Source organism: Cannabis sativa, chromosome 5, assembly GCF_029168945.1.
Source record: "Cannabis sativa cultivar Pink pepper isolate KNU-18-1 chromosome 5, ASM2916894v1, whole genome shotgun sequence".
Taxonomy (NCBI): domain Eukaryota; kingdom Viridiplantae; phylum Streptophyta; class Magnoliopsida; order Rosales; family Cannabaceae; genus Cannabis; species Cannabis sativa.
Window position 1 is genome coordinate 64,540,609 of NC_083605.1, and position 12,002 is coordinate 64,552,610.

Consider the following 12,002-nt stretch of genomic DNA (forward strand, 5'->3'; position numbering starts at 1 on the left):
TTATAAACTTTGTGATTAAACTATAATTTTTTAGGGTTTGAAAGGAAGATAGTTATGTTTAGTTGTTATTATAAATTAAAGGGTAAATACTATTTTGGACTCTGTGTTTTGCAAAAGTTACAGATTGGACCCTGTGTTTTGTTAAATGACAAAATGAACCCTGTATTTTCTAAAATAGTAAAAATAGGACCCTGAGCTTAATTTTTAACAACTTTTTTTTTTTAATACAACCAACTTGAAGACAATGCTTAATACGGACAAATACAAAAAAATGTAAACAGTTTTGTCATAACACTTTTAGATCGGATTATAATTTAAATTTATTTTGACAAAAAATCAATTCAGGGTCCTATTTGTACTATTTTAGAAAATACACTTACAGTATAATTATATTTTCAAATGCACCCGTACTGGTGGTCATAGTCGTGTTCATAAAGTTGAAAACGAAAACGACAATGATAGAGCGTGGTTCCCCTTGGCGTTTCGTTTCGATATTTCGAAACGCCAAACCAAACCCAATACCCCACTCTCTTTCATTCATTCGTATTTAAACCAAATCCAAAAACACCAAAACCCAACTCAATTCATTTCTGTCGTTCTCCACAAATCTCCTTCTCCTCGCCACCATCGACCGGTGGCTCCCCGGAGAATAATACCACCACTCCTCCTCACAATGTTACCTTACAACACAATCCACGAAGCTGCCGCCGCGCTTGGCCGGAACCTCACGTACGCCGAGACAATCTGGTTCAATTACTCTGCTCGTAAGTCCGATTACTTTCTCTATTGCCATAATATTCTCTTCCTCTTCCTCCTATTCTCCGTCGTCCCTGTACCTCTCGTCGTTATCGAGATTCTTCGATCCCTTGGTTTCGACAAGTACAAGATTCAGCCCAAGGTTCGCTTGTCGGTTTCTGAGATGCTCACTTGCTACAAGGATGTTATGAGAATGTTCTTCCTCGTCATTGGTCCTCTCCAGCTCGTATCCTACCCTTCTATTCAGGTTCGTTGGGATTTTCGATTTTAAGCTGATTTTGTTTCTGGGTTCTGATCTATACAAAGATTATTCCAATGATCGTGTCTTTTAAGTGTTTGTTAGAAACAATTTGCTGGGTATTATGTATGTAATGTCAAACAGCTGGGGTGGTGTTTTTCGTTTGCTTGAATTGTTTTCTATGTATGAACAGATGATTGGGATTAGAACAGGGCTGCCATTGCCATCTGGGTGGGAGATTGCTCTTCAATTGTTCGTTTATTTTGTGGTGGAGGATTATACAAATTACTGGATCCATAGATTTCTGCATAACAAATGGGGTTATGAGAACATTCACAAAGTGCATCATGAGTTCACTGCTCCAATCGGATTTGCGGCACCCTATGCCCATTGGGCAGAGGTTTTAATATTGGGTATCCCATCTTTTCTCGGTCCGGCTATTGTTCCAGGCCATATGATCACTTTCTGGTTATGGATAGCTTTAAGGCAGATTGAGGCGATTGACACTCACAGCGGGTACGCATGCCACTTCACTTTTGTTTTTCCTTTTACTCTAGATAAAGATCGATAATTTTTCACTATCTCATGGTCCTTATCTCCTTTTCGTTGATTGTGACTCAATAATAAACCTTTAGAATTCCTTTTTTCTAGTTTATTTAATATGCTTGCATGTGAAGTACTTTTGATTTGAAGGGTTTTACGATAGTGGTTTACCTTTTCATGATGGAGACTAGGATCAATGTGCTACCTTTCTTTTCATTGCTCTGTTGTTTTTTTAATTGTCAAACTGTATGTAAAAGAACAACCTTTGTTTTTTATTTTATTTTTTTTAAAAAAATAAAATAAAAAATTATGCCACCTGTTTTTTGTTTTTCCAAAAACTTTATATGAAAAACCTGAATCTTGACACTTCGACTTTTAAGTATGTGTCATTTATGGATATATATATATATATATATTTATATATTTAAGCTAGAATGTTTTCTTGATGGATATGTATGTGTGTATTTCAACTCTTCAAGGATGGTAGGCCAGGGACTAGTGTTGATGGGGTTTTTGTTGTATAAACTGGATGAAAAATAAATTGATGTGGATTTTACATCAGAGATTTGGTGAGAATAATTTCTCGCTGTCTGCTTGTTATATTTTTACTGTGGTATTCTAGAAAAATAAAAATAAAATGGAGAGATATTTCTGTTCTTTTGCTAGATGCTCATTTTTATATTCTTGTCTTTGTTTTGCTGTGAAGTTATGGTAGAACCTATTGTAAAAAACAATCAATTCTAATGCAGGTATGACTTTCCGTGGAGCCCCACCAAATATATTCCATTCTATGGAGGTGCTGAGTATCATGATTACCATCACTATGTGGGAGGACAGAGTCAGAGCAACTTTGCTTCAGTTTTCACCTACTGTGATTTCATTTATGGAACTGACAAGGTAAATATATAATGTTATTGATAATTGAGTAACAATTAAGATATACAAAATTTACATTCAAAGTTGTGGCATGGTTTTTTAACCATTTTTTAAAGTAGTAATAATGTAAGAGTATACTATAGTATACTATTTACATGAATGTCTATAAAATATCATGAGTTCATGACATCAATGAATGTAGCATTGTGACAGGTGTAATTTTGTGTGTCCAAGTATTTTTCCTTATGAAACTCAACGTGTTAATGTGTACTGACTAAAACTTATGGTTTGACGATAATTTCGTTTTGATCAATTTCGCCAGGGCTACCGATATCAGAAGAAGATCCTCAAAAAGGTAACCCATTTAAAAAGTTTATATTCGTGTTTTCTAGTGCTATTTTTAATTGATGCTTGATGGCTTTTCTAAGTCTCATTCTTGATAGGTTTACTGTGGTTTACTAATCTAACATAACTAGCTGTTTAAGTTGATTGCCTTGCTTAGCATCTTTGGAGTTCCCAGCAACACATCTTTTACAGTAAGTATAGAAGCATGTTAATGGACAGCTGCCCTACCATCATAGGTTAAGTTTATCCTGGTTGGTTTATGTCTTTAAGGCTCCAGCCAAGATATGTAATTAGGCTAGTCATTTTAAGGTACCTATGTGGGTTATCTGTTCTATTATTGTGTGTTTCGAAGTGCATTACCATCTGAAAAGATAATAATAATTTTGAAAGCAAAAGAGTAGTGAAGCTTTTTCTGTAGAGTTATTAGAAAACAATACGGAAACTAGGAATGATAATTCTTCATCTACTTTATTTGGGAAGCATTTTCTTCTTCATTGTATCATTATCTTGTTTTAGAGGATTTGTATTTTGGATTAATCTTGCATTCTTTTGTCTTTCTAATATTATGTTCATTTTTCATTTTCAGTTGAAAGAGGAAACACAGAATGGAGAATCATACAATAGTTCAAGTCAAGATCTTAAGTCTGATTAGTGAAGATGTAAGAACTCTGTTGGTAACGATCTGAAAAGCTCTCTGATTTCAAGTTGACATCTCTTTGGTAGTCCGGTAAAAAAGATAGAAAACCTATAGTGGCTCTGTATGGCAATGATTAACATGGGGTTGTTCGAAACTGTGATAAGGTGTAGTCCGGGGAAAGTTTATAGTTTTAAGGTTGTAAAATTAGAGTCAAGAGACATGTCCATCTTCTTTTTCTTCCCCCTGTTTTTGTGGAGAGTATGTTTAAATCATAATATGAAGAATCAGTTCCTGGCTACAACTGTGTTTAATGTTTATGTTGAAGTTATAGCTTTTCATTCCACATGAGAAACTTCTTACCACTGCAATTATGTACTCTGATTTGTTAGAGAGCAGTAGAGCCACTTTTTAGTAATTAAGCCGAGTCCTCTTCTTAATGTAACAACACTGAGAACTAAGGTTAATGATAACAATTATTATTGTCTGCTAATTGTCTGTGGAACCTCAAAGCTAAAACACAATAAACAAAAGCAGATTAGTTATAATTATTAATTATGCCTAGTAAATCACTTATTATATACCTAACTAAGTGGCTCATTTGTTTGTAGCTAACCATTTCTCACTATTTTTGTCTTCATATTTGACCTTTACATATTTCAATTGAGTACTTCACTCCACTTCATACTTCTTATGCTACACAAGTATCGAAGTGATAATTAAGATAGGATAGCTTCATATAAAAATGGGTTGAAGTCTTGAAGAACATTCACAAGTGTATTACTATTATTTTTCTTTATTCAGAAGTATATATATATTTTTTATTTAAGATTTTAAGTCTATGTTTCAATAAACAATCAGCAGCCCGTCTAGCTCAGTTGGTAGAGCGCAAGGCTCTTAACCTTGTGGTCGTGGGTTCGAGCCCCACGGTGGGCGTCCTATTTATTTTATTATTTGAGAGGTTTCATTTATTTTAACCAAATTATCACTTAAAAAACCATATATTTGAAGAAGAAACCAAGTTCGAACATTGTATTCTTGGCTTTATTAAGATGCATAAGAACACACCAGCTTTTATCAAAATTAATAAAATAAAAAAATTGAACACATAACAACAAAGTTTTTGAGGAGTGTGGATTTCTACTTGGCCTTTGAATTTTGAGGACTGGTCTACTTGGTTCAGCCAACTCCACTCCAGTTTGAATTTTGAAGCTAAATGTTAATACAGTGAATGTAATTAGTGAAAGTGAAGTCTAGATCGAGATTCTAGCTAGAACTGACTCCCTTAATGGTTGTGTTGTAAGCTGCTAGTGCAGTTGCTTGATTGAATAAAATTCCTTTCCTTTGCTTCCAAAAAAAAAAAAGAACAGCTTTTCTTGAAATGATAAAGAAGACAAGAAAAAAAACAACAACAAAACAAAAGGGTAATTGAAATCATTTCAAAAGTATAAACTTTATTGAGGTGCCAACCTCTACAAATAAACATGTGTATTCTATTGAAAGAGAATGGGGTGATTACTGTTAACGGTGAGGCTCTCCTTAAAGCACATAGGCATACATACATAGCAGTCTGTATCCTATTAAATTTTTTGTCTGTAAATGAAATGGGCAATCATTACTATCCATCCGTGATCCACCGAGTTGCATTTCCTGTGCATGCTTCCAACATTTAACGTACCACTACTTAATGGTGTGGGACAGACTCCAAGAGAGAAATTAAGATTATTTGCTTATGTATGGAAATTTATATAATCTGCCACTGCCCATTTCAGCATTTCTCCCTGTTGGCTCTACAATAATGCTGCCTTATAACACCATCAACGATGCAGCCGCCGTGCTTGGGCGGAACCTCACCTATGCCGAGACTCTGTGGTTCAACTACTCAGCTAGCAAGTCTGATTTGTTCCTCTACAGCCATAACACTATCTTCCTCATTCTTATCTTCTCTACCGTTCCTCTTCTTCTCACCCTCTCCCTCGAGATTCTCCGATCACCACTTGGTTTAGACAAGTACAAGATTCAGCCCAAAGTTATGCTGTCATTTTCTGAGATGTTCGGTTGCTACAAGGATGTTATGACAACCTTCCTCCTCGTTGTTGCTCCTCTCCAACTCCTCTCTTACCCTTCTATTCAGGTCAGTGGAATGTGATTTGTATACATACAAAATTCTAGAATTTGGTTTTGTTCTAATTTTTTCAAAGATCATATTTTTTGAAATATTACAGGCTTCAAGTTCTAAGAGTTGATTTCTTGTACAAGATTATGAATTTGGCTAGAGTGTTTAACCTGCCTTGGAGTAATAGGATCCTTTGATACTGTTTTTTAATCTAGCTGTGTTTAAGGTTCTGCTTCAAGATTGGAGGGTTGCATTTAAGAGTTGTTTTTAATGTATGAACAGATGATTGGGATTAGAACAGGGCTGCCATTGCCATCTGGGTGGGAAATTTCTCTTCAATTGTTTGTTTATTTCTTGGTGGAGGATTACACAAACTACTGGGTCCATAGATTTCTTCACACCAAATGGGGTTATGAGAAAATTCACAAAGTGCATCATGAGTTCACTGCTCCAATTGTATTTGCAGCTCCCTATGCCCACTGGGCTGAGATTTTGATGTTGGGTTTCCCAGCTTTTCTTGGCCCGGTTATTGTTCCAGGACATATGATCACATTCTGGTTGTGGATGGTTTTAAGGCATATTGAGGCCATTGAAACTCACAGCGGGTAAACATACACCTTCACTTTTCTTTTTTCCTTTTGCAGTTAAATAATGAAAGTGAATTATTTTGAAGATCTCTTGTTGTTTATATTCTTAATTTTTTCTTGTTTATTTAATAGAATTTTCCATGTGAAGTATATTATTCGACATATTATTTTTTTGGATCCCTTGTCTTTGGTCTGATGTGAAGTTTTGGCTATACTAATTGAGATAGCTAAAACTTATTAGCAAAGTTCTAAGTTAGGTTATTTAATATTTATGGTATAGTTTCTCTAAATGAAATGATCTCCAAAAATTATTTTTGGTTATGAGAAGTTAATGTCTTTCGGAAAGGCGTTTCTGGAAGTCTAGTTCTTTCATCTGGAAGAAGTCTCGTAAAATGATAGGTGTCTTCTGGAAAGACATTCTTGGATGCCTATTATGTCCACCTGAGGAGCCCTCAGGAAAGCTACTCTTTCGAAAAAGGAGTTTCGAATGGTAAATTGTTCCCTCCTGAAAGGGAGTTTCGGATAGTTGACTCCAACTGTCTCTATTCTAATCCGAGACGACCCTTCAGCGTGTGCTTCAGTTCATTGCCTCGGAAGTGTTCGCTTCATCTGAGTGCACTATAACTTAAGCTGGTGTGGAGATTCTGCTACGAGGAGTTTGTTAAGTTTGTCAAGTCGTAACTAACTAATTAACTTAGCACTTGCAACCATCGACTTTAGGATCCATTTCCTAGACCTATATATATATACCACCAACACTTAGCTTTTAAAGGCAGAAGAAGTTCAGATGAGTTTCGAGAGGTGATCTTGAGAGAGAAAGATTGAGAGGTAGGGAGAGAGAGGTACAGAGAAAAGAGAGAGATTAGGTTTGGAATTTGTATGAAGAATCTTCTGTGGATGAAGAAGATTCTTGGGTAAGAGTGTGAGAGCAAACACTTTGAGAGAATCCAACAGAGAATCAATCTCAACTGTATTGTATCCTATTCTTGTTCAATCAATAAAGATGATTTTGGTGGTGTTCTAGAACTGGAGTAGAATTATAAATCACATCAATCTATAAGACTTAAACCAGTATATATCTTAGTGTTAATTTTATTGTTTTATTACTTTAATCGTTTCTGGTTTAGATGCTTTGTTCATCCATGTTTTAATATGTGTTATTTGTTAATCTTGTCATTGCTAATTATTTGATTTTGCGCATTAATTGTAATTTTCCCACAATATTATTAAGCTACTTTGGTTCTTTTACTTTCAGTAGAGTAGTAAAGATTTCATTTCATTCAATGAATTTCTGTTCAATGTATTACTTAATTGTAATCAACAATTCAAATGCAGGTATGACTTTCCTTGGAGCCTGACAAAATGTATTCCATTCTATGGAGGAGCTGAGTATCATGATTACCATCACCGAATTGGACAACATAGTCAAAGTAACTTTGCTTCAGTTTTTACCTACTGTGATTTCATTTATGGAACTGACAAGGTAAATATGTAAAGTTATTACTGAGATGAACAAAACTGCACTTAGCTAAAAGGTTCAATTATGTGTTTACTCTTTAATGGTATGAGACTTGAGTTTTTTTTTACCTTACTTACATGGCAGTTATTATAGTTTTCTGTTTTCACAATAATTTTGTTTTGATCAATTTCACCAGGGATTCCAATATCACAAGAAGATCCTCAAGAAGGTAATCCTTTTTTAAAATATAGAATGAGTAGTACTAGTAACATAATGTGCTATTATTGCATACACAAATGTACAACTAGCATGTAACATTTCTATCTCAAAACTAATTGATAATAAGTGGAGTAGTCTATAATTTTATATATGACTTAATACTCTACTATTTTATTTATGTAAGATAATGCCCACAATATTCTTTCTCAAGATGCTGGTTGTTTTTTGCTCACCAATCTTAAATTGTACATGGTCATTATCTGTATAGGTGCAGATATGACTCTGATATTATGTTGAGAATCATAGAGTTCCATCTCAAAACTAATTGGCGATAAGTGGAGTAGTCCTTATTCTTGTATATGGTTCAATACCCTACCATTTTATTTTATGTGGGACAATGTTCACAATAAGAAATAACAAGTCATTCTTGATTGGGTATTAGTAGTGTATTAGTTTTAACATAACTAGCCAATTAAGTTCATTGTGTTTAGCATGGAATTAAGATGACATAAACATTTCATTCTGGTTTTCTCCCCTGGAATGCCCCAATAAAAAGATTGGTACTATTGCTGTGTGTTTTCGATTTCATTTCCATTTAAAATGATAACAATAACATTAATATTCTTTTTAATCTAAGTTGAGCTGTTTTTTTTTTCTTTTCAATAGAATTTGTATTTTGTAGTCATATGTTATTTTTCCTATCTTTCAGCTGAAGCATGAAAGTTACAAAACACAGAATGGAGGGTCATACAACTGTTCAAGTCTAGATCTTAACAAGTTCCATTAGTGAAGATTTCCTGGCTATGTTTATTTAATAATATATCGAATTGTATAGTTTCTAGTGTAGTTCATAAAGGAGATTTAAAATAAAATAAAATGAAATGAAAAGAATGCTTACTTTCCATTATTTTGAGTTGTTTTTTTTTTCATAAAACTATGTAATACATTGTTTAAACATAGTACCAATATAAAAGCCCGTCTAGCTCAGTTGGTAGAGCGCAAGGCTCTTAACCTTGTGGTCGTGGGTTCGAGCCCCACGGTGGGCGTGATGGTATTGATAAATTATATCACTTAATTTTAAATTTATGCACAATGTGTTGTATATATATTATATATAGGGGTTTTTTCATATGAGAAAAAATAATATAATTTTATATGGTAGAAATAAATATGGGATAAATACATGAAATATTATTTTTATAAACAAATTTACATTTTTATATTTAAAGATTTTTTTTTATAATTTTATAATTTTTTATAGAAATAATAAGAAAATTACATAAAAGTTACTGAAAAATAACAACAAAAAATAACATAAAATCAACAACAAATTAACAAGAGTACAACATTTAAAAACCGTATTTTCTATAAATAAAATCATAAAAATCGTTAAAATATTTTAAAATTCTGTAAAACTGTATTTTTGTAATTTTTTTTTTATTATTTTTGTGTATTTGTGACATAATCCCAATAAAAAATGTAAAAAATATGAGAATAAAAAATAAACAAAATTAAGAATATGGAAAATCAAACAAAAAACTATAAATTATACCAATTAATAATTTTTAATTTATGGTTGTATATGTGTTATATAAATATATATATACATATATATATGGAACACTTCTTAATGGGTAATACTCATTGATGGAAACTAAAAAAAATTAATAAGGTAATAATCCAATAACCTTTTTATGGAAAGTTTCTAAAAATTATTTTTTTAAAAAAAAAATTATATTTATTTTTTATAAAATTGGAAATAATAATTACAACTAATAATTTGAAAAAAAAATTATAAATTATTTTTAAAAATGAATTAAAATTACTACTTTATTATTTTATGAAATTATGAGTTTATTAATAATTTATTATTATAAAACTAAAAATCATTTACATGTATATTAATGTGTTTTTTTATTAGAAGAATAGGAGCTTGATTGTGGAATCCAATTGTCTTAATATTATTTATATTCTTAAAAATAAAATGCTACAATACTTTTTAGTTCTTACTTAGGCTAAAATATTATTACCATCCAATGATTTTTTTGATATTACCATGAATCATTCTCCTAGAATAACTAATGAAGTGTTGTTCATTATTTATATTTTTAGGATTGGAAGATGATAATCTTGTCTAGGGGTCAAATATAACTTTTTGTGCTGAAATTCTTGTGTTGGCAATTGTCATTATTCAATAATGTTTATGACACTTTTTTCTTCCTTCATTTTTTTTTCTGTTAAAATTTTCTTCATTGGCTTTGTTCTTATAGATTTGGTAAGCTCAAGTATTTTTTTTAAAAAATAAAAACATATAAATAATTGTTAATTATTCTAAATTAAAGATTTTAGGTTTAAAAAAAAAAATCTTATACATTTTATGTGCATTACAGTTTAAATCTTATAATTATTATTTTTTTATTTTCAGTAATGCAATTTAGAATTCTAGTATGAAGAAATTTTTTAAAAAGATAAATATACACTTTTTTTCTTTTTAATCTTTAAAATGATTTTTATTAAAAAAAATAGTTTGTTAATTTTTTTAGTTGTGTTTTATTTTTTTAAATAACAATTCCATTTATAAATTTTTTATTTCTATTTATAGTTTTATCTATTTTAGGAATATAGAGAATAACAAAATAGGAAATATTAATTTTTTTAATATTTAATTAATGATTATAAATATCAACCATTAGATATTTGATCCAATGGTCAAGAATAAAATACCCATACATGGGTAATACCCATTAAGAGCATACCCATATATATATATACATGATATATAGGGGTTTTTGATGAGAAAAATAATAGCATCACTTTATCATAGAAATAAATAAGGGATAAATACATGAAATATTATCTTTATAAAAAAAAATTATATTTTTATGTTTAAAGATTTTTATTTTTATATTTTTACAATTTTTTATGATTTTATTTACAGAAAATATAGTCTTTTTATGTTGTACTCTTGTTAATTTTTTGTTATCTGCATGTTATTTTTTGTTATTGTTTTGATGTTATTTTGATGTAATTTTCTGTATTTTCTATAAATAAAATCATAAAAATCGTTAAAATATTTTAAAATTCTGTACAACTGTATTTTTGTAATTTTTTTTTATTATTTTTGTGTATTTGTGACAAAATCCCAATAAAAAATGTAAAAAAATATGAGAATAAAAAATAAACAAAATTAAGAATATGGAAAATCAAACAAAAAACTATAAATTATACCAATTAATAATTTTTAATTTATGGTTGTATATGTGTTATATATATATATATATATACATGATATATAGGGGTTTTTGATGAGAAAAATAATAGCATCACTTTATCATAGAAATAAATAAGGGATAAATACATGAAATATTATCTTTATAAAAAAAATTATATTTTTATGTTTAAAGATTTTTATTTTTATATTTTTACAATTTTTTATAGAAACAATACTAAAATAACAAGAAAATTACATCAAAATAACATCAAAACAATAACAAAAAATAACATGCAGATAACAAAAAATTAACAAGAGTACAACATAAAAAGACCATATTTTCTGTAAATAAAATCATAAAAATCGTAGAAATATTTAAAATTCTATACAACTGTATTTTTGTAATTTTTTTTTTTTGTGTATTTGGGAAATAATCTCAATAAATAATGCAAAAAATATGAGAATAAAAAATAAACAAAATTAAAAATATGGGAAATCAAACAAAAAAACTATAAATAAAATTGGTAAAATTTATAATAACACTATCATCGAAAAACTCGTCGATGTAGACATCGGTAGGGGTGTATTAGATATACAGTTGTGATCGGATTGGACTGGATGTTATTTTTGAATATCCAATTAGATCAGATTGGATGTTGGATAAGGTGTCCAAAAATCCAATACATCCAATTGAACTAATTAGTATTTTCATTTAATTTAGATGAGTAATTAAATCTTTTATTGTTATACGTAAAATATATATATGTATATATCAAATTAACATTAAAATTTTATTCTTTTTTTCTTGGATTGGATGGATCTAATCTAATCCAATACATACTGTACCTAAAATATGAGATGGATCTAATCCGATCTAAAAAATGCTAGGTCTTAAATATTGAATAAAAACCCAAATTAAACAAATAAATATATATGAAGTACATCCAACCGATAGAATCGATCCAGTTCAACATCTATGGATGTTGGATCGATTAAATGACTGAAATTAATTGGATCA

At 30.2% G+C, this 12,002-nt stretch overlaps 2 protein-coding genes and 2 non-coding genes across 4 annotated transcripts; all 4 read left to right on the top strand.

Moving 5' to 3' along the window:
- The first annotated feature begins 470 nt into the window (after nt 1–470).
- Nucleotides 471–3,885, top strand: LOC115716029 (methylsterol monooxygenase 1-1). Its single transcript, XM_030644715.2, has 5 exons — nt 471–1,003; nt 1,188–1,510; nt 2,287–2,434; nt 2,736–2,768; nt 3,345–3,885. The coding sequence occupies exons 1-5, from the start codon at nt 674–676 to the stop codon at nt 3,408–3,410; spliced, it is 900 nt and encodes a 299-aa protein (XP_030500575.2). The 5' UTR covers nt 471–673; the 3' UTR covers nt 3,411–3,885.
- Nucleotides 3,886–4,029: 144 nt separating this feature from the next.
- LOC115716028 (methylsterol monooxygenase 1-1) lies at nt 4,030–8,746 on the top strand. The gene is made up of 5 exons (XM_030644714.2): nt 4,030–5,526; nt 5,791–6,113; nt 7,431–7,578; nt 7,751–7,783; nt 8,483–8,746. Exons 1-5 carry the CDS (start codon nt 5,125–5,127, stop codon nt 8,558–8,560), a joined length of 984 nt encoding a protein of 327 aa, XP_030500574.2. The 5' UTR covers nt 4,030–5,124; the 3' UTR covers nt 8,561–8,746.
- On the top strand, nt 4,256–4,328 carry TRNAK-CUU (transfer RNA lysine (anticodon CUU)). Its single transcript has one exon. It is a non-coding gene; the product is annotated as a tRNA-Lys (tRNA).
- Nucleotides 8,747–8,819, top strand: TRNAK-CUU (transfer RNA lysine (anticodon CUU)). The gene has a single exon. It is a non-coding gene; the product is annotated as a tRNA-Lys (tRNA).
- The last annotated feature ends 3,183 nt before the right edge of the window (nt 8,820–12,002 follow it).